General features: G+C 35.1%; 1 protein-coding gene across 7 annotated transcripts in view; it reads right to left on the bottom strand.

Moving 5' to 3' along the window:
* The window catches only part of CTNNA2 (catenin alpha 2), a 1,079,777-nt gene that overhangs the window by 849,804 nt on the left and 205,765 nt on the right, over positions 1-24,208 (bottom strand). For all 7 annotated transcript variants that reach the window (XM_072769992.1, XM_072769991.1, XM_072769993.1 and 4 more), the window contains one exon: positions 3,718-3,913. In XM_072769992.1, the coding sequence (XP_072626093.1) occupies positions 3,718-3,913 (196 nt within the window). The remainder of the gene's footprint in view (positions 1-3,717; positions 3,914-24,208) is intronic.

The following is a 24,208-nucleotide window of genomic DNA, read 5'->3' as shown; positions in this document are numbered from 1 at the left end:
TGATGTGGGACTCGATCCCAGAACTCCAGGATCACACCCTGAGCTGAAGGCAGACACTCAACCGCTGAGCTACCCAGGTGTCCCAAGAACGTAGATTTCTATGACACAAGGAAAGATACTAAGTTTCAAAGTTTCTAATAACTAAATAGTCCTGTTCTTATCCTTGAGTGTTGCCCCCGATCTTCCTATATCTGTCTCTGAAAATCAACCTAGGCTCTCACTGTGAATAAAATCTGGGTGAATAAAACGGGGCCAACAGGAAAATGGGGCAAAACTGGATGGGCTAGAGAGGTTATATACTAAGTACTGAGAAGGGGCAGAGAGCAGACAGGAGAGCCCATGAGCACAGATGTGGAAGGAGAGCCTGAGGACTTTGTTGTCAGGGACTAGAGGCATCCCTCCCATATGACAGGGATCTAAACCCTATTTGAGAGTGAGAGATATTTGACAAGAGAAACAGAAAGAAAATTTCTAAATCTTTTCCCTGTAAAACGTTTGTTATTTTGCAGACTATAGCAATGTTTCCTTACATGTGACACGATTCAGCAAAAGGGGTATGTGGTAATTGAGCTTTTAAACAGTTAACACATAGGCATCATTTCTGGTGCATAATTTTTATATAATGAGAAGTGTATAATATAGAGAAAGTTTAAAATATGCTCTGTAAGACTGATCTCTGTAAGATGTTCTAAACTAGCATCTTAAAAAAAATCTCACTCTCATATCCCCTAGACAGGCTGGTCAAGAACCATATTGGTTATTATATCATGTCCAAAAAATAGCATTCCTTATATAAGCTTTGAGAAAACTGAAATATTAATTTCTACAGAATGTGTGAAAACCAAATTGCAGGGGAAAAATAAGGGAAAGCTAAAAGATCGTTGAAAACCTAAAAGGAAAAATATATTACCATAAAAGATAAATGCTTTGAGAAAGTATCCTAGGGACCTATCAAAACCCTCTCCGTTGGGGACAGATTGACTATCTTGAATGTGCTGATGGTTTTACAGTGTATACATTTGTCAAAGCTTATAAAATTGTTCACTTTAAATGTGTGCAATTTATTATATAGCAGTCAATCTAAAAACGAAAGAAAGAAAGAAAAAAAAAAAAAAACTATCCAGGCTATATATGCATGAAAACAGTGTGCATTTGCAATTCAGAAGGAATACCAGTCTTCAACAGCACTTGACAATTGGGAAGCTTTCATGTTTTTAAAACACATATACAAATATACTCCATGTACATTAGATGAAGTACATAAAATTTAACATTTCAAATTACATAACAATTTATATTAGTGTGATGTAAATGAAATTAACTTTCAGGGGAGAGAAAATGGGGAAGAAGATGGCAGCACAAATAATAGTGGCTCTTGGTGTAGAAGGAGGGTTGATATTTCTAGGGACTAAACAGCCATCTGTGAATTTAGAAAGTGGTAGATTTGCCAGAAGAAAAAGGAGAGAACAGGAGAACATTTATTGATCTATTGCTTCATTTATTCAACACTCATTAGTCTTAGGACTGCTAAGAACTGCAAATTGTGGATCAGCAAAAGAGACATGGTTTGGTCTCTATCTTTATTAATTTATAGTGTGGCAGGATAGAAAGTTATCAATCAGGTTACCCCACAAATATTAAACTCTCCTGTGCAAAGTGATAAGGGGAAAAAGCCATGAAAAGTATGACAGGAGTGTCAGGAAAGGTTTCCCTGGGAAGGTTTTCTCTTGAGTTGGGAGGTGCAGAATGAGTCATCCTTAATTATGTGAAAGAAGACAGCATTTACTAACGCACAGGGGCAGGTAAAACATGATACTTTTGAATAATTAAGACAGGAACTGATCCACTTAAAAGATGTTTTGAGGTTAAAAATCTATGGGATTTCATAATAGACTGTATTTGGAAGGAGAGAAAAATAATGATACTGAGATTTCTCCATTGTGCAAATGGATACACATGCGTGGCTTTTACGGAGATAGGAAATGCAGGAGGGAGGTCAGGCCAGGGGATAATCTGTTCTGATTTCATGGTGCTTAGTATTTTCAACTGAAAATTCTGAATAGAACTCTACACCGAAATTAAAAACTTCCGTGTATCAAAGAACACAATCAACAGAGGGAAAAGGAAACCTACAGAAAGGGAGAACATGTTTGCAAAACAGTATCATATAAGGGGTTCATATCTAAGATATATAAAGAATGCTCACAAATGAACAACACAACCTGATTTAAAAATGGGCAAAGGGGGAATCCCTGGGTGGCTCAGCAGTCTGGCGCCTGCCTTTGGCCCAGGGCGTGATCCTGGAGACCCGGGATCGAGTCCCACATCGGGCTCCCTGCATGGAGCCTGCTTCTCCCTCTGCCTGTGTCTCTGCCTCTCTCTCTTTCTCTCTCTCTCTCTCTTTCTCTCTCTGTGTGTGTATCTCATGAATAAATAAATAAAATCTAAAAAAAAAAATGGGCAAAGGACATAGATACACATTTCTCCAAAGAAGATATACAAATGGCCAACCAGCATATGAAAACAAAGTCAATATAACGAGTCCTCAGAGAACTGCTAATCAAAAGCACAATGAGCTATCACACCCATTATGATGACTATGATAAAAAAAGAAAACAAGTGTTGCCAAGGACATGGATAAATTGTAACCATCGTGCACTGTTGGTATAAGTGTAAAACGGTACGGTAGCGATGGAAAATAGTACGTAGGCTCCTTCAAAAATTAAAATTAGAATTACCATATAATCTAGAAATTCCACCTTTGGGTATAGACCCAAAGGAACTGAAATAGAAATATTTGTATATTTATGATCATAGCATAATTATTCATCATAGCCAAAAGGTGGAAGAAACACAAATGTCTATCAATGGATGAAGGGATAAAGATATGTGGTATAAACACACACTAGAATATTTTCAGTCCTAAAAATGAAGGAAATTCTGACCCATGTTCCACCATGTATGAAACATGAGAACATGACACTAAGTGAAATGAGCCAGTCACAAAGAAATACTACATGATCCCACTTACATAAGGTATCTAGAGTAGTTAAATTCATAGAAAAGAAAAGTAGAACAATGGTTGCCAGTGGCTAGGGCAGTGGGAAAATGAGGAATTGTTATTTTGTAGGTATAGAGTTTCAGAATTACAAGATGAAAAAGTTCTGGAGATTGTCTACTCAACAGTGTGAATATACTTTACTGAATTATACACTTAAAAAAGGTTAAAATGGTACATTTTATGAGTATTTTACCACAATTAAAAATTTTAAATATGCTGAAAACTTGCATTATGGCTAACTAGATAATTACATAACTGATTGATCATAGATAGCTAATTGCTTTACAATCATCTCTTCCCTCATCTTTAAAACCCTAAGTGTTTGGTGACTCTGTAAGTATAAGGTATTCTCATCCTCTCCTCCCTAGAGCCTCAGTTTGACACAGAAGTCTACAGTCATCAATGAAGAGAAAACAACTTGAAAATTTGAAACTAACAGCAGACATGAAACTTTTGTGGTTGCTCTATGCTGCCACAAGTAAAAATATCTCTATTTGTCTATGCACTTAATTCCAGCAAATGTTAAAAATGGCAAGTGCAGATACTGAGGAAAAACATAAGACTACTCTTTTGAGCAAATATGCATTGATTCTAGAGACAAATCCATTGTTTGCACATCAATATACATTCCTCTTGAACAATATTATTCTACTTACCTTGTTTGCGTACATCCTCTACCGCAGCAACCAATTCTTCTTTGAGATCTTGACTCTCTTTAGCGATCTGTTCTCCCTTATCCAGGAAGTTCTGAGTGGCTTGCTCTACAGATGCTGCCAGGACATGGGCCTTCTTTGACCTCCCTTTCTTTTTACCAGATGGGCCTTTGTTGCTGGTGTTGACAAGGGTCGTCACCTTAAATATGAAAGAAAACCTGTCAAAGTAATCTGCACAACTGTCTAGGAAAAAACATATTATTATCTCCACATTTTAAAATAGCCCTTGTTTATTAAATCATGAACACATGTCACATAACCTAATCTTAAGGAAAATGGAGAATTATACAAATTCGTGAGTCTGTAAAAAGCTGTTTATTTCCTAGAAGGAAAAAAAATACGTGAATAAATTGGAAAAGCAGACCCACTAGGAGCTTAGTTTCCAGTTCACTGGAGGTTGTGCATTCACAGATTGACAAGAAAGTGCACACTGGAGGAATCAGTTTCAGGGAGGCAAGATAAGGAAAGCCAATGCAGAATTGCCTCTGAGCACTGACTGAGGAAAACCAACACCCAGTCCTGAGTCCCCAGGGTCAGGGCAGAGATGAAAGAACAGTTAATAAAGGGTGGGCCATCAATAAATACCCATTACTTACAGATCACTTCGCAAGGACTTTTGAAGGGTTTTGCTATTTCTGATATCATCTTACACAAACAGAATGGTAAATCTGATCTGAGGAAACCGAATGATTCAGTCTCAACATTTGGTTAACCAGCTAAAATTTCCAGACTTGAAATTAGATTTTCATTGTCACTCCTTTTCCAAGTATCATAATTTGTATACATATCCCCACTGCCAAACTTCTTTTTAGCACTATAATTAGAACTATTTAATTTGCTAACAAAGCTGTTAGTATCTTTTAAACAACTTATCTCCTATAGATTTCTGATCCTTTATTTTCTACCAGTGAGAATTTTGGGAATGAAATGAAAAAAAAACGGGTTTCATATTCTGTTCAGCAAAAGTTGTGAGCACTTGTGGCCTTCGTGGTTTTTTTTTTTTTTTTTTTATCAGCTTCATAAGAATATGGGCGCTGTGGTTTATGTTCACTGACATTTGCTCTTGTTAGTAGACTCAAGATTTTAGTAGAGATTATCAAGAAAGCTAGTCCACAAAAATGTTCCAAATGCTGTTGTTGCTATTTCACTTCAAATCCAAGAGCAAACAAAGTGACTAGTCAAAGTCACAATTAATGTCCAGTCAGTTTATAAAACAAGAGATAACACCAGAAGGAAAAAAATATTGAATAAACGCTAACTCAGATGATGAATACAAGCAGAATCAGTACTTCAGAGGAGGTGAATGTAACACTAGGAGCTGTCATACTCAGCTCTCTTTTGATTGCTAAATAACTGGATACAGTGAATTAGAGAGAGACTATAAGGACATTTAAGTACAAACACTAGAGAAAAAAAGAAAGGTAACATCATCAAGAATAAGTCTGTCAGAAAATGATAGCTGTAAAATGTGTATGTAGCCCATAACACATTACAGTCTTTTCAGTTCCAGCCAAAATGAGGCAGCCATCAGAAGAAGACAGCCTGACACGAAAGCTACTTTCTAAAGGTACAACAGGGTTCTCCTTAAGAAGGATATACTCTAACACATTAGCACACTATTCTTCCAGGAACCTAAATTCCTCCAAACAGCCAATACCTGGAAATAAGCACAAAAGCCCCCTAAGCAAATACTGCAAACACCTCAAATACCTGTTTTATGCTAGGCTCATTATAAGAAGAAAATATTCTTATTCTCACTGATAACTCATTTATTCTCATTTTATTTAAAAATTAAAATTCTGAGAAATTTTGTGATGTAACCTTTTTAGTCTTCTCAAATTAGAAACAACAGAGAGGGAAAGGAGCTGATAACTTCAGGTATAATGACAATGGGGGGAGCAGAAGCTGATGGTAAATCTATCAAAATGGTGAAGTTTCTATATCATCCATTCATTTTCTGTAAAGGTAAACAAATTCCAATTCTTCTGTTATCTTATGCTGCATTACTGTATAAACATAGTTTAGGTATGCTCATAATAACAAGTTAGTATAAAGTGTTACTTATATGGGAAAAAAAAAAAAAAACATGGCATATTGCAGGAACTTCCTAAGAAAAATGTGATTACTTTCAAATGAAGCAAATCAATTCAGTCCTCTTTTAGTAATAGCTCTCATGTACTCATAAGTGGAAGACCATAATGAGATGAAAGAGAAAAATAGAAGGGAAGTGATAAGGCTCCATAAATGCTCATGTCTTAATCAGTTTGGAATAAAGAAACAATTGTCAACTCTCCCCATTGTTATGCAGTGTTTTATTAGAGGACAATGTCAACAAATTGGATTAAAAAGAAGAGACACAAATGTTAGAAAGGCAAACTGTAAATTATGGTATTATCCATACAGAATATGACTGTATCAATAAAATGTAAAAGAATTCAAAGAGAGACTATTAGAATTATTATAGGAGCTATGGACAGACTGGCTAAATACTAGATAAACAGTAAAAAAATTAATATAACAGCACTAACCAGTAGAAACAACATTGTTTTAGGGGCACCTGCATGGGTGAGTAGGTGAAGTGTCTGACTATTGGGTTCAGATCAAGTCATGGTCTCATGGGTGGTGGGATCAAGCTGCCTTGGTCTTCACACTCACCAGGGAGACTGATTAAAGATTCCCTCCCTCCCTAAAAAAAAAAAAAAAAAAAAAATTCCCTCCCTCTGATCCTCCCCCACACTTGCACGCACATTCTCTCTCTCTCTCTCTCTCAAATAAATAAATAAATAAATAAATAAATAAATAAATCTTTTTTTTAAAATGTAGTTTTAAATATCCTATTCACAATAACCACAAACTGATATTATCAGAGATAAGCATAAGACAAAATATACATGGAGAAAAAGGTAAAAATTTTAATGAAGAACATAAAAGGTAACCTGAATCATAGTAAGACATACCATATTCTTGGATGGGAAGACAAAACTGTTAAGATGTCATCTCTTCCCATATTATTCTACAAGTAGCATTCCAGATAGTTATACAGTAAATCAGCAAGAAAGCCAAGACCATTTCTCTTCATTCAGTTGATTTCCCTTTCCAGCTGCAAACTTAAAAGGCTTTTAGTAAATTAGAGAATGGTCATTTAGGGTGTGGATATGCAGGACTCTCTTCCTGCTCACTTTTTGGCCCTTGTATCAGATGTTTTAGATGGAAACAATGAAAGTAGTTTAGGTCTAATAGTACATGAGAAGGTTGAGGTTATTCTTTTAAGGATTAAACTATCTTGGGAATTCTCAGTCTAGCCACACTATGCAACCCTCCTATTCAATCCCACTCTCCTGCTAGATAATCACCCTCTCCGATCCCCCAGTAAGAATCTATGGCACTCCACACTATTACATTTTCCTTTTCTCCCACTTGAAGCTGTCATTTTCACCGTGATGTTATATATTCTCATTCTTCTTGACCTATACTTATATTTACACTTAAAATTGTGAAAGTTAAAGCCCATCCATATTGTTTTTATTCTGTATTTTACAGATGATGAAATTAGGCTTAGAGATGCATCATAGGTATAAAAAAATAATTTCCTTAAATTCACATGTGCCTGATACTGTATCTTTAGAACTTTAGAACTCAGTAGTTTCTTCTGGCTTTACCATCTAACTGAATGAGAAGCTGTTAAAGGATAAAATAATTTTAAATATATTTATTCTTCATATTTGTCTCAAGCTGAATCAACATATCAGGGCTTTTTGTAAAGGATGGACAAAATTTACTGTAACTAACAAAATGATAGAGCTGAGGGTTTCCATAAAATGGTATTCTTCTACAAGTAAAATTAAGAGTAAAGGAATCTGTTGCTAAGTCAGTAATAACTGAGATATACTAAAGAACAAGAATCAGAGAGTTTTTTTTAATGAAGACAACCACTATTTAGTCTCACAGATACATCTATCAACTCTCCAGTAAATTAAGGAATATCCAAACTATCAATGCTAGCCAATAGTGCAGGTGGCTTCAATGTAAGAATGTAAAGGAATCCATGACTCGATGCCTTGGAGAAGTCACAGCAACAGAAACACATTCTGATCAAAAGGTGGTAGTCACAGAGGCAGCTCAGTGACTTCTGAGGCTACAGGAATCTGTGCCTAAGGTGTGCCTAAGGTTTGATATCCAGAATGACACTAGGTCTTGGGTAGACAGTAGTTATAGTAGTTATATAGACTATTAAGTATCGAGGGCAGTCTTTTAAGAGATGGTTATTCTGTGAAAGTTCCTGGTTGAATGTTATGCCTCCTCCTATCCCAACCAAGCACTCTCTGATGCCCACATCAACTTCCACCCAACCTAGAGTCATGTAAGATCCAAATCTCTTCTTTACTAACAATTTGTGAGTACATCTTTTGGGCAGTAGGAAGAAGAGAAGAGAAGAGGAGAAGAGAGGAGAGGAGAAGAGAGAAGACGAGGGGACAGGAGAGGAGGGGAGAGAAGGGGAGGGAAAGGGAGAAAAGGGGGGGGAGAAAAAGATAAAGATCTACCCAGAAACAGAGGCTAGGAAGTAATAACATGAATATTGAAATATGTAGAATTGGAATGATGTTTCCAAGGCAGTAAGGAGACCAGACCTACTTGGAAAAAATAATATATATGTGAATAATATAGGAAGTAAAGCTAGATAGGTGTGGTGGAACAAACTTTGATGAAAGCCAAGCCAAAGAGTTTAGATCTTATTAGTCACTGCAAATTTTTTTGAGCATATATTTAGTGTACATTTTTTCTTTCCTTTCATTTCTCAGACTACTAAATTTTGCTTTTACCTATACCTCCTGTAGCAAAGTACTCTTAAACTGATCTCTTGCTAAAGTAATCAATAAGTTGCCAAAATCTAATTATTTTTATCACATCATACCACTCTGCCACATTTAGTGCTATTGACTCAATTTTCCTTCCTTCTGGAAATGTCTCTTGACTAATTCTTTTAGCAATAATCTTCTCCAAAATCCTGTAGCTTTAAAAAAGGACATTATCATCAAACTTCGCTCTGCACGTATCTTCATCTCCCTCCTTCCTACGCTAGGAAAGTCATTCTGCTACCACCACTCCTTTAACTGGTCTTCTAAAACCTGTTTCATTAACTAGGCCAACTTCTCTCTAAATCTTTCACATGCGCCTTTCTGTAGGCTCTTCAACCTTAGCCTAGAAGGATACTCACTCTTCTCTAGTTGTACCTCCAATGTTTTCTCAATGCCCACACCTCTCATTAGAAAAGAAATCCTTCAGCTCATAGATAAGTGTATAGTGGTTAAAGGCCCTAGAACCTTGACACAATGATGGTCCCACCGGACCCTGGCCAATGGAAAACATTGGCAATAGCCAGAGGATGGGCACCATTGTTTTCAGATGTATTGATGTTATGATCTGAGTATAAAACCATGAGAACCAGGTTGTATAGACTGGTGAATCTAATGATAGAGACAGGCTAATCATTTAATGTCCTAAAAGTAGACCCTCCATTCCTCCATAATAACAATAATGCAGTGGCCAATATAATTTCATTCTTTACTTTTTCTTGAAATACATTATATTGTAAGACAATTTGTTTATCTGACCATGTATCTTCATGATCTCTACTTGATCAGTTCTCTGCTTCCATGATCTAAAAGCTCAATAGAACAATAAGCAATACTAAGGGCGCCAAGACACTTTGTCTCAGCAACTCTGTCACATCTGCCAAGAACCAGCAACAGAGTAGTTTGTCTAAGCCTTACCCACAGGGCAGTCAACTGAAAGTGAGCTCTAGAGACATCACTGCCACCTGAGGATAGTTAGAATGCAGAATTTTAGCCTCCACTTCAGAGCTACTAAAAGAGAATGTGCATTTTAACAAGATTCCTGGGTAATTTCTACGCACATTAAAATCTGAAAAGCATTGAATTTTAGGACTTGATAATTCTCAGACTTGATCATGCCTAAAAATTACCAATATGCCTGATAAAAGGTAAATTTACAGATCTTACAGTGTTTCTGCTTAGCTCAGTCTGGGCTAGGGAATTTTGCATTTATCACACAAAATTATGACATTATATATATGTGTATATATATATACATTATATATATATATATATATATATATATATATATATATATATATAATCTCCTTACTTTTAGAAACAGTAGTCTAGTTGAAACAAAACAAAACAAAAAAGTGAGAGCAAAGAAGCAATGGCTTCTAAGAGGTGAACTCTTTCTCCTATTTTGGGTGCCATGGCACAGCACAAGTCCTCAAAAACAGCTTATTGATGAACTGATCAATTGACTCATGGCTGGAAGGCAATCTCCTCTATTGCACAATCACAAAAAACTTGGAAAAGAAAGATTATACACACGTGAATACTATGAATCCAACAATCATTGGAGCTCTCTAAAAAAACAATGAAATTGAAACAATAACTGGAAATAAAAATGGCAACATAAACATTTTTTGCTGGATTCATGCACTGTGCAGATGTGAGTAGTAGGTCTTTGTGAATTCTTCCGTTGCATCTCTCGGGAGTACTTCATTCATCATAATTTCTCAGCTATAGTAAGAGGTGGCTGTGATGACTGCTGTAACTTAAAAAAAGCAAGAGCTTGGTGAGGCAAAATATTTGAAAACAAAATTATCAAAAACAAGTTATTTATTCCAGGAGCAACTGAAAATAAATGAAAAATTCTTGAAAGAAGAAAACTTATCTAACTTAGGAAAAAGTTAAATGTTCAAATAGTAATATATTTGATAACATGGAGCTTCTCAGAGAAAGCCTACATCAGCTTTTAAGAACTGCCAACTGGTCAAAATGGCATATCCCTTGAATTATTTCTTGATAACTAGGTTTATTCATTTAATAATTATAGAGTAAGCATAAATATGGCTTATGGTTTTCCTTACAAAACATATGAAATATATTTTATATATATATACATATATATATATATACATATATATATATGCTTACTATGTGGACTATGTGGCATACTCTATTAGAAGTTTTATTTCCTACCATAGAATCTCTACAACACTTAAGGTATATGGATGTTGTGCACATTGGACAGAAAAGGAGCCCAGGAGGTGAGACTAGTTCTAGAGGAAATGACTTTGATAATACAGATTTACTGTAACTTCATAATAACTGAAGCAAGATTTCCATGTGTTAGAAACTATTACATTAGAATTCTTGGTTGAACTGGTATTTCTTACCCAACACAACTCCACACTCTATTTTAGACAAAAATAATTAAATCATAAAATGCACAATTATTGATAATTCCACAGCTTCAAAAGTCAGAATCAGAAATGATAATCTTTTAACAATACACTAGCAATTTATGGGGGGATAAAATAGAGAATTATTCTCTTTGTCTTTGAAATTTCCTCACATTATCTAAGATTGACAATGCAGAATTCAGATGCATGTTCCTTGATACTGAGACTGGACACAAGTATTCTTAAACTTTAAAGATAAGGATTTAATTATTTAATCTGAAATAGACCTGAACTGTACTATTAGTTATTTCTATAGAGAAAGCCTATATATAACATATTCCACTTAAGTTATTGTTTTTTGTAAACTCTTAAATTTATTCTTTTTGAGAGAGAGAGACCAAGAGAGAGCGAGAGAGAGCAAGCATGCATGTGTAGCAGGGGAGGGGCAGATGGAAAGGGAGAAAGAATCTCAAGCAGCATGTAGTGTGATGCAGGGCTTGATCTCACAACCCTGAAATCCACCCTGAGCCAAATCAACAGTCAGACGCTTGACCAACTGAACCACCCAGTTGCCCCGACTTATCCTCAACTTCTAAATAAAACTACAAGGCAAACCTTCTCAGTTGCTTTTTTACACATTTCCCAAATACTTACTTTTGAAGTATGATACCAAGAAGTAGAATTCAGAAATTAACCCCAAAATAGATATTCTATAATAGGATGACAGGTATTTTTAGGACCAAGATATACATATATTAAAATTTTTCTAGGATTAAGTGGTTGCAATTTATGAAGCTGTACAATTGAGTACTGGATTATCCATTCATTTTATAGGTAAGAAGTGATTCAAACTTATTTCCTAGAAAGTATCTCAGTAGTGTCTGTAAGCCAAGGTGAATAGGATAGCCTTCTCTTTAGATACATGTTCTCCATAAGAAACTCAATTTTTTTTCAAGGATGTTAAGCTAACATTTTCCCTAACTCTCTATTAAGGCATGCTCTTTCATATTAAGTAGGAGCCCAGAGGAGCTCGATTTCTCATAACCTCTGGGGAGTATGGTCTAGATTTAGTGCTTCCAAAAACTTGTCTAGAGAAACAGCATTTAGCTTTCTTGAAGGAAGTTTTGTCCATTCTCTCTCCAACAATAATAAAATCACAAGTACTCTAAATTAAAGCAGAAAAGCAAAGAGAAAAGTGGTATTATACTGGAGACTGGTAGAAATGTCTTTACTGCCTTAGGGTGATATCACTTACCTCAAAGGAGGGATACTACCACAAAGAGTTTTAAGAAATCACTGTGTATACGGCGCGTTTTTTTTTTTTTTTAATGTAATTCTTCATACTGTACAGAGAAATTTCTGTATGACTTTAGTACCAAGAATACTGCAGTTTCTCCTTACAAACTGGTTTGACTTTATGTTATGGATGTTGATTGTATACTAAATTAATGCTTCATTTTTTCATTGACTTCAAAAAGTTTAACATAAATTTGTGGTCCCTGCTAGAAGGCATATGATTTGATAATTAATATCACTGTATTAAAAAAAATATCACTGTATTAGTCTCAATCTTTGCTCTTACTTGTACTTATATCTCCCTTGCTTTTCTAAAAAAATCACTTTTCTTTAAGGTAGATTGGCCTTCTATTACTTTACATACTTTAAAGTCTTCTTATATTTTTGCTTAAATATTGTAGTCTGTCAATTCTAAGGTATGCCTTTTTCCTCATGCTTTTCTATATCTGAAATAAGGATGCGTCCTACAATCTATGTCATTTAAAAGATATAACTGATAGTATTTCGTATTTTTCTTAGTGACATTTAAATATGTATCTTTTAATTTATGGCATCTTAGATTTGATAAAACATGATAAATCAAATAATCACAAGATAAAATTTGTTTAAAGGATCTACTGACAACCCAGGTTTTCATAGAATCTACACAACTTTTTTTTTTCTACAACTTTCAATGTATATTTACAGCCAATAAAAAGTGAAATTCAAAATTAAGACAAATAATGCCAGACATTCACTTAAAGAGCATCCCTTAGAGTTGGGGATTTTAAGTGAGTGAGAAGGTATTTTTGTTTTAAAGAGTCCTAAATGTTTTAACCATCCTTGTCCATCTGAGGAAATCCCATGCTGTTTTGAATGTCACTAAAAATAAAAGAATGATTAAACTATGTCCATGATTCACTACTTTGCATTTACAAAGGCTAAAATAAAATGAAACAAAACACAACTAGACTGTTCTAAGACAGCGTAGAAACAAATCTGAAACCCAAAATAAACAAAAAAATTTTTTTTCAGTAAATCCTCTGTTAGCTAATGGATTCAGCTGACCAAAACATCCATTCTCTCTAAATCCACCAAGTCTTTTTACTGTAGTTTTTGATTGACAAAGGCACTTGATCCTTGGGCATTGGGTGGCTCAGTTGTTTAAGCATCCAATTCTTGGTTTTGGCCCAGGTCATGACCTCATGGGTCCTGGATTGAGCCCCATGTCAGGATGCCCACTCATCAGGGAGTATGCTGAAGATTCTCTCCCTCTTCTCCTTCCTGCCACCTCTTTAAAGCCCTCTTTAAAAATAAATAAAATAAATCTTTAAAAAAAGACATTTGATTACATATTTTCCTTCTTTAAGATTAGTAGATTCTAATAATGTACATACATACAGGGAATAATGGACAATCAGTGGGATGCAAGAAAAGTATCAGAATTCTATATTTTTTTATCTAAAATATTTAAAAACCTAAGTCAGATTAACATTTCATATAAGGACTTACACTGTCACGACCTCCCCACCCATACATCAGATGGTCTTGAGCCACATATGGGCTACTTAAGAGAAGGGTGGGTGTTCACAAATCCAAAGAATTGGCAGTAGTGACCTTACACTTTAAGGTATACCTGGTTAAGTGGATTTGAGAATTATATTCACTGATTTTCAGACACACACACACATATACACACATACAAACATTCACAAAATGGACCTGAGACTTAAAAAGATTCTTGCAAAGAAACCAGAGCTTAGAGCAGCCCGGGTGGCTCAGCGGTTTAGCACTGCCTTTAGCCCAGGGTGTGATCCTGGAGACCCAGGATCGAGTCTCACGTCAGGCTCCCTGCATGGAGCCTGCTTCTCCCTCTGCCTGTGTCTCTGCTTCTCTCTCCCTCTCTTTGTGTGTGTCTCATGAATAAATACAATCTTAAAAAAAAAAAAAAGAAAGAAAGAAAGAAAGAAACCAGAGCTTGAAGATAATACTAAAAATGCAAGCCTGAGTGAGCCATAAGAAAATACAGAGCTGACCCTTCTCCTACCTTAATACTGGCTCTTTGTCAGCTACAAATGAGGCTTAATAAAGAACAATCTCATCAGAGCTGCAAGTTGAATTTTGTATTTATATTCATCATTACTAATGATGAATCTTATCCCAGTTTCCTTAAGATTTTAGCTAATAATGGTCTAAAGATACTATGATTTGCAAAACTTTAGAAAAGTTAAGCCTACAGAATATTTAGCCATTTTTAGTTATATATTATATATTTACTTTTAGTGAGAAGTAATTTTGTTTATTATTTTTATTATGTTTAATGGAGAAGACTACTGGGTGCTACCAAACCTATTTTTCCCCCCCTCTGGTCACAAGATAACACTATTTCAGAGTTTCCCTCAGAGTTGATATGATCAGTTGAATTCAGCCAACAGAATATGAGAATCAGTGGTGTGTGCTCTTCTCTATCTGCTCCATTAAATTTCTCCTCCATATTTATTCCTTCAACTCCTCCATATTTATTCCTTCAACTTCGCAAACCAGGTTTTGCAGAAGATGAAGCCACAAGATGAAAGGAACCAAAGTATCTAAAGTTTCCCTAAGAAGAGAGTGACCCATGAATCAGAAAGGCTCACTTGGATATTATGTAACTAGGTGAAAACTTCTATTATGTTGAGTCTCTGACATATTGAGGTTTATCTATTATAGTAGCTAATATTAACTACATCACTGTATTATCTATAGTTAAAATATTTTTAGACTTTACATCATTATTTTTAAATATCTATTATTTATGTATATTTTATAATATATTTAACATGTTAGCTTAGGAATGCACGATTATTTAGAAAAATAAATAACATACACTATACATATATGCATACACAGATAACATACAAAGACACATACACAGATATTTTACTGGTTTTGGATATTATTATAACATTTGGCAGATAAAACTTTGGGTGACAGTCTTCTGCTTTTCATGCAGTTTTTTTACATACTTCTTTCTATGAATTGTGGAATACAAATTCTCATTTTCTATATGAGAAAATTTAAAAGTGCCAAGTTCTTTTTCTTCTACAGTTCTAAGACATCACTCTTCATAACAGTTCAATGACCTAGGAATAATGTGATTGCCACTTAGTGGTATATTTTTTACAACAGAAAACAAACAATATAGAGATTAAAATCACAAATCTAAAGTTTTTCAAACTCAGCTTACATAGTTTTTCTCAGGCTTAAATCCAACTAATAAATCAAATAATTAGTAAATATGAAATTTCAAGGAAGTTTTAGTTAATGCCTTTAAAAAACTGTGACATTAGCATAGATATTGTCAAATAAGTCTATAGATATAGGTACATATAATCATTAGCTATGTAACCTACTATGTTTACAAAGACTCTCCTTAAATGCTGCTTGTTGACTTTACAACTTTTACTCTTACCTGATTTAAGGAGGAGGCAGGTATGATTCTGTTACCTGAGAAAACTTCATCTAAATATTTTTTAGCTCTTAAAGAAATAAACTGTATTTTATGGTGAATAACTGGAATAAATTTACAAGACAAATATTTTTCCTCCTCTTTTTCAATTTGAAATCACTTCAAGGAATTATTGTCAAATGCTTGAAGATATCCTAAATGCGAGGATATTTCCCTCAATGTTTCCTGCCCCAATGCACATCACTGACTATCGGCCAGATTTTCTACATACTAAATTTTTTACCAAGCTCCCGCAAATGACACATCTTCTATTTCTGTCACTCACAAGCATCTTAAATTATCTCTTTTCTTCAAACCAAAATGATAAGTAAAATCCATGATATAACTGAACACACAACACTCTCGCACAGACAGAACTGGTGATTAGACACAGCTACTACACCTCCCACTGTCTCTGAACCTGCATTTACTGGCTTTTTGAGAGAGTATCAATCAGCTGGAATACTAGGTACAGAAAAACAAATTAATGAGTTTAAGGAATCAGAAAAACATATTCGGAAACAGATCAAGCAGGCACAGAAACCATTCGGGATGACAAGAAAGGTAACAGGACTCCAGGGCTTGAGACTTCTAATAAGGAAGTCTAAAAGCATCAACGAAATCAAAGTTGCAACACAGGTGATTTGATTACTTTGTTAGCATTCTCTCTCTCTCTCTCTTTTAAGATTTTATTTATTTATTCATGAGATACGGAGAGAGAGAGAGAGACAGACAGAGAGAGAGAGAGAGAAAGAAAGAGAAAGAAAGAGTCAGAGACACAGGCAGAGGGAGAAGCAGACTCCATGCAGGGAGCCTGATGTGGGACTGGATCCTGGAACCCGGTTCACACCCTGAGCCGAAGGCAGATGCTCAAACGCTGAGCCACCCAGGCGTCCCTATTCTCTGTCTATTCTTATTTCATTTGCTAAAGTTAATATTTATTCCTGAAGCAACTTTCAAAATTAATAATACCAAAACAAAGAAATCTTGCAGTAATCTAAAAAACTGAAAAACAAAACAAAACAAAAAACAAAACAAAAAAAAACCAACCCACCAAATTCTTACATGGACCATGAGATTTTAACATAAATCTTGTTGATCCTCAGTTAACAATAAAAAAGAGGAGAATCAAATGATTAGGCTATTTAGAAGCAATCATACATGGTATTAAGTTCTTTATTTTCACCTGCTACTTTAAATATATTTAACGAAATTTCTCCAGCAAGAAAGTAGGGATAGAAACTTCATCATATGAAATAAAAATGATTTGTACATTTTCTCAAACTTTTTGTAGTAGCCATTAAATTTACTCTCTCTTTCTTCCTCTCTTTATCTTATCACACACTCACAGAAAAAAAAAAAATATGGGCCAGAATTCCTAATATGCTACCTTGACTTTTATAGTTTTATCGTGTGACATATATTTTTAAAATACTCTGTCAAATTCCAAATCTTGGTAACTTTAATATATTTAAAACATAAATTTCAAACCATTTTTTCTAAGTATTGATAAGGAGCTTCAGATTCTGGGTAAACCAAAAAATATAATAATTGGAATCAATACTAAAATGAAAAAAATATATAAGCATTAAGTTTTCTTGGAACAGAACATTACTAATCTCATGCAAAGGGAACTATACATGCAAGCCACTGGGGGATATATTTAGCATAAAATCTACTGAGTTCTAGGGAAGAAAACAAACCTGTTTCCCCACTGGCATATTAAAAGTTTCTTTCCAAAACAAAAAACAAAGTAATCCCGCCAAAATCTCATTTTTTTCTGTTGTTGATTGGTTTCTAGAATCAAAACAAATCATGATTAGTAATGCAACCTTGTTCTTTCTTCACAGAACCCTAAATGTGTACTCTCTACTTGTGTCCAGTTTATTACCCACATAGCAAATGTCAGTGAAAATGAGGAAAGTATCATCCTTATGATTCAGAAAAGGACACTGAAGTACTGAGAAATGTGCCTGCCAGAGGTTATAAAGCCCATTGAAGAATAATAAATACGGCTTTAATTTGTCTGACACAAGCAGTTATTTCCTCTAAAATAATGCTCAACACATATTTGCCTCATTTTATATGCAGTATAAATTTCTAAAAACAAAATCCACTGTATTTAATAGCTGGAAAATAAATGTGACTACACAATTTCATTATGGTATGCATGGCATACCTTTTTAAAAATGCTTTCTGGATTTTCAAAGAAATAATTATATCATCTAATGGCATATTTTTTTTATTTGCACAGGTATTTATTATTATTCTCCCATTAAACTAAAAATCACTGGTGAAATGCCAATGGCTTGAAAAAAAAAAAGCCACATTGACATTTTTACTGCAGGGTTATTGCTTTATGGGTAGAATGCCAGCCTTCCACTTGAATGCACTACCATATTATCTAGCTACATTTCTTAAGCATCACTTCTAAAAGGCTTGAAGATTCTAGAGAATTGTTGATTAAATACAGGGGAAAATGAGCAAGATGTAATTATCCTGTCAAGATTCTTCTTGTAAACTTTTATTTGGACAATTCATGAAAAAAGAAAGCAGCCCATTTCTCTTTAAAAACTGTATTAGCATTTTTGAAATTGCAATATGGGCTCTAGATGACGAGTACTACAGTAATATTGCAGAATGAAATGTCATCAAAAGGCAGTGGTACGGAGTAGTGGAAAGAATACATCTTTGGGAACCTGTCATCTCTTATTTGGGTGAGAAATCATTGAATCTAAGACTCAGTTTCCTATTTTTAAAATTGAAGGTAATAATATACACCTTATAGGAATGCAATGAGAATTATATATGATAGTTTATTTAAGGTACTTAGCTCAGTAACAAAGGAGATGCTCCAAAAAAATAATAGTGAACACAACCATGAGGAGAAAGTCTTGGACAGGATGTCAGAATACTTGAACGTAAGCCCCAGACAAATCACTTATTAGTTTGTAATATTGAGGTCAATTAATTTCTTTGGACCTCTTTTTATTTAGCTGTAAATTAAAAATTATCCCTAAATTATTTTAAACTCTTACATTTTATACGCTAATAAAATAGAGTTCTTAATTTGTGGTCCATGATGATTAGCTTTATGCATAAATGTTTGAAGTGTATTCCCTGTATCTATGAGATAGACTAAATAAATGGGAGAATACAAATTTAATATTAATGCTGATCCTCAGGTGACCACTCCAGTCTTTTAGTCAAGTATTTTATGAAATTTCTCATAATTTTCCTTAATTATGCACCTTAATTTCTCATAATATGTTTTATAAACTTCCAAATTGAATATACCTGCATAGTACCATCAAATGAGTTTAATTTCAGTCATTTTTTTCACTTTTAGCAATACAAAATTCACATTTTTCTTCACTTTTTTAAGTGTAGAGACTATTTCAACAATTTTTTTAAATATTTACATTTCAAAAAATTATATTTTTAGCAATGTGCTAGTGATTTTGCTGATCCAGAAAGTTTTAAGCAGGTGTTTAATTGAACTAATTAAGCGACATGTAGTCACTTCCGGTTTTCCACTTGCTCTGTGAATGTAGATTAGCAACACAACTGATTGCCTAATCAGACTATTTAAAATTAACTTACTTTTTTAGCCAAAGATTTTTTTTAACCCACAATTACAAACTCAAAACATAAAATGTGATCTGCAGTCTTACGTATTTTTGTTCTTGTTCTAAGCACCATTTTTTCAATTTAATTTTTAATTAAATTAAATTAAATTAAATTAATTTTTTCAAAATTCAATTTAATTTTTAAACTGATAACATTAGCATAGGGGATGGAGATAATAAAATGTTATAAGATATAAAACAAGATATGGTTTACTGTTCTTAATGTTTTCTTTGCAAGAATAAGATGTATCTTCTCTTGCCTGACTCACTCTGAAGAAAAATCAATATTTTAGTTGGTCTAGGGATCAAATCTGAAAGACGGACCTCATGAGCACTCTAACCCCTTAAATAAACTGGCTATACACCTCTTGTGGTTATCAAACTTTAGATGGAAGGGCAAAACATATTCTTTTTCTCATCCTACTCCTTCCCCATGATGTCCCCAAAGTTCAGTTATAACCACCAGACTACACAACAAATCCAAGTCCATTTAGGGTTCTTCAAGGAACTGTTTATATGTTCTTAAGTAATTTGTGCATAAGTTAGGGAGAAATACATACACACATATTTTTTCTAAATGCAAACTGCTGGCTACATTTTATATGGCCTGTGTGCCTAAGCCAAATCTCATGGCCCTGTATTTGAAAACCTGCAGACCCACAGGTCACCTAGCACATGGAGAAATGCCCAGGCAGCTGGCTTCATATGTACTTTCTTAGTAATATCAGTGGCTCCTCATTATTCACTTAATGTGCTGCAACTACTTCCTTCTGGACTGAAAGAGCATCTCCCTGGCAGCACAGGAGAAAAAGGAACCGTAATGATGTGTTGTAAATCTATGGGTCACAGAGATTTCATAGAAAAGAATAGGAGAGGACCTCTAAGGCATTAAGGGGAGAAGGTGTTTCACAATAAAGTGCATTGACAAAAAGAGAAAAAGTGAAGAAAGATGAAAAAAGACAGAAGATGGTCTTACAGTAATCAGATGATTAGATTTTCTTAGGTATCTGAAAAAGTTTAGCTATGAGGTCTTAAAAGAGGCTCTCAGACCTTGCCCAATGCCAAGTTTATGTTATTTATTTATTACAAACATTACGATATTAGAAAAATATACATGAATATTTCCCAACTGACCTTTCTGCCAGTAAAGAAAGGAAAGTACATTGTTGGGGAATTGGCTCTGAAAAGCTTTGGGTATTTACGATACCTTCTCTCAATCAATCTGTACAACCATACTGAAAAATGATATCAATCATATTCTGAAGTGAAGTAACATCAGATAGATTCGTTCTAACAAATCACATGGAAGTCAGTAGCACAGCCAGATCTGACTCTCTCTACTCTTCATTCTAACATGATCATCTTTTATTTCATGATTGAATAGCAAGATGGATTTTGAAAATTTAGATAGAGATGTTTTCTTTTATGACATAAACTCAGATAAAATTCATATGAATTGAGCATTATGGCATGCTAAATAGGAAAGACATGCATCATCATGGAAGTAGAATTATAACTTCTAATTACAATGAAAGCTTATAAAATTCACATTCTGGGCCTAATTGCTATAAAATATAAAATGTGAGCAAGGACATTTGGACAAAGGCTCCTCTATGGTCCCTTCTGGCTACGATGTACTATTAAACCGTGCCAAAGAGCGGGAGAAAGCCAGACAGGGAAGTACAGTGACCAGAGAGTGGGTACTGCAGGCTAGTTGTGTTGCAAAGGCAAGCTACTCACTCATGATTGTCTCATTAATTCTTTAAAGTGGTGCTAGCATTAAACACGAATATCTTCAATAAACAACACTGAGTCAACTTCATCCCTTTTACACTTGAGAAATGCAGAAGTTCCCTGTATTCCTACTAAGGTTTCTCAAGGAGCCACCAATTGAAGCAACAAAGGGAAACATCTCCTGTGATTCTTAAAACATCAAGCCCTAACACAAACATGAGGACTCCCAGCCTCCCTTTCTTGTGCCTTTTTCCCTTAAGAGGTGTCACTTGTCACTATATAGGCATGCATACTAGATGAAACCCATAGTTAACCGAGAAAGGAATGGGCAAGAGAACTAGAGAAGCCATCTGGAGAAAGAGGCTGGAGCCATCAGAGGCCATCAGGTGCTGCTGTGCTCCATGTTGGGCTGGTGACACAAATTTCATGAGTATCAACATAGGGCAGTCCAGGGCTCAGGATGGTGGAACAATGGAGGAATTCCAGGCTGCTGCTGCTGCTACTGTAAGCTAGGTAATTAATGCTGATGCCATGATGGGTCAGAGCAAGTCTTACATTCCAGGCAAGATCTAGGCAATAGCAGAGGGATCTGGAGGCAAGATTCAGGCTTTCTAACCCAGCCAGGAGACAACAGAGCTGGGAGCTCAGTAGGGAGTCAGGCCTCACAACCTTGGGCTTTAGTACACAGAGGACTCTAGCACCAAGAGAAAAGAGGCAGTGAAAATGAGTAAAAAGATCAGTCCCCAAAACTGAACCAATATGTAGGGGATGGGAAATGCCTAATTCACATATGTTCATCTCCCGGACATAAAGTGCCATATATATTAGCAGTAAGGCTTAATTGTATAACCCAATGGTAGGGGTTTTGCTTCAGGAATGCTTCCTGAAGCATTATGACTCCTATTATGACTGCTGGATACTAGACAGGTCTGCAGTTCTCATAAGAATACCCTTTTAATCAAGCCAGGTATCTCCCGATTATAAATATACCCAGGCTTCTGCATGGAGCTGGAGTACATCGATGTGCACCTCCTAAAGAAGTAGCTTCTTAACTGAGTAACACACTAAGTCCTGAGGACAGCTTATCCCTTCTACTTAGCTGATGCTGGAGGTCCATTTAATATGCAACATTTATACATACATGGATGACAAAGTCATTTATACAGCGAATAAGATATTAAAATTCTAATCTGGTTTACAGAATCGAAATACTTAATCTCCTCCTCACTCGAGTTTCTCTTCTTGAAGCACAACACCCATTTTAACTCTCAACAGCTACACTGATGTCAGTGAGGGGAAAGCAATCTATGTTTAGAAATGACTTTTGATAATCAGTGCAACTGAAAAGATTCTCTTCACAAGAGAGGAGAAAGTGTTGCCAAAGAAATCAGCAGGGCTGCAAGAGAGCCCTGCTCTAAATCTGGTTTTAAGAAAAAAAAAAAAAAAGGCCATCTAATCTTTACAAAACTAATGGGATTTGTGAAGGAGCAAGTGAGATAACCGTGTGAGTCCTCAGGGAGTGAGAAAGATACTCATCTAACCCTGCTTGTCTTTCTGGCAGAAAACTTTTCTTATGGAAATATCAAAGCAATTTTTTTTTAAAAAAAAAGGATCTTTAGAAATGTTACAGTATCCCATTCATTTACTTTATTCTTTGGCTTTTATATTTTATCACATTTACTTACCTTCATTTATAACATTACTCACAACTACATAATGAAGATCAGCCACAAACTGGATGTTTAATTTAGCCACTCACCTTCTAGCCTCTACAAATATTGACTGATCACCTACTATGTCTACGTGCCATTCAGGATAATGAGCAATGAGTATATCCAGGTGAATGACACAAACATTATCCTTGTCCTCATGGCATTAGAATCTAGCCACGGGGAGAAAAACATTACAGAAATAACTGTAATAAACATGTAATACAAATCTTAACTGGTGAGACGAAGGAAACAGCATGCCCTGAGACAGAATTAAAGAAAGGTGATAGGCTCCCTTGGATGGTCGGGAAAGACTGTGGGAATCAAGTTACATGATTTCAGGGAACAGAGATACAGTGAGATCTGTAAGTACTGCTCCATGCTAACACTCTAGTCAGGGTAATTGTGGAAAACTTTCATAGTCTAATTATTAACCACTTTAGACACTCAGTCAACACTTCAGCAAACTGCCTGTTTCTGTTAACACCACGTACATTTTTGAGAGCATGATGATCCTACCTCAACATAGCCACTCTCCAACAAAACAAATTCAACTATAGCTTCCACCTCAGACAATAAAATTCTGCCCAGCCCAGCCTATTCACTCACATATGTGGCTGGCCCATTTCAGTATTTGGCTTACTAAACATAATAAATAGGGATGCCTGGGTGGCTCAGTGGTTGAGCATCTGCCTTCAGCTCAGGGTGTGATCCTGGAGACCCAGGATCGAGTCCCACATCAGGCTCCCTGTGAGGAGCCTGCTTCTCCCTCTGCCTATGTCTCTGCCTCTCAATCTCTCTCTTTCTCTCTCATGAATAAATAAAATCTTAAAAAATAAACATAAAAAATAAAATAAAATAAACATATTGAACATATTCTGTCTTTCATTGCTGATAAGCCCATGCCTATGTTGCTACTCATTTCATGCCTGGGGCCTCAAAGAGAGTGTGGCTCATGGTGAGAGTTCAAAAAATGAAAGTTGAATAAATGACCTCATGTACCTCCCTAAATATTTATGCAAATTACTTTTTAGAAAATTACATCTAATTCTAGTGTAAAAGACTACCACAGAATGTCCATTGGAAAAATGATGAAATGTTAAGATATATTACTATAAACATTCTATTTTCACTTTTTCTGACTTCTTTTTCTTTTTATTTAATTGAATTTGGATCCCTCTGCAGTGTTTATACAGTGTTATAAAAACAGAAAACATTTTCCATCATATTACATAATACCTCCTTAACAAAGTTGGTATTGTTTTACCTCCTCATCCAAAACTAGAACATATGGTGGTGACAGCATATTTTCTAATAATGAGAATTTTCTGTGATTTGAATACCAAATTTGAAT

This window comes from Canis lupus, chromosome 12 (genome assembly GCF_048164855.1).
Source record: "Canis lupus baileyi chromosome 12, mCanLup2.hap1, whole genome shotgun sequence".
NCBI classification, from domain to species: Eukaryota; Metazoa; Chordata; class Mammalia; order Carnivora; family Canidae; genus Canis; species Canis lupus.
Note: the sequence above shows the minus strand (reverse complement) of the source record. Positions and strands in the feature narration are given on the sequence as shown.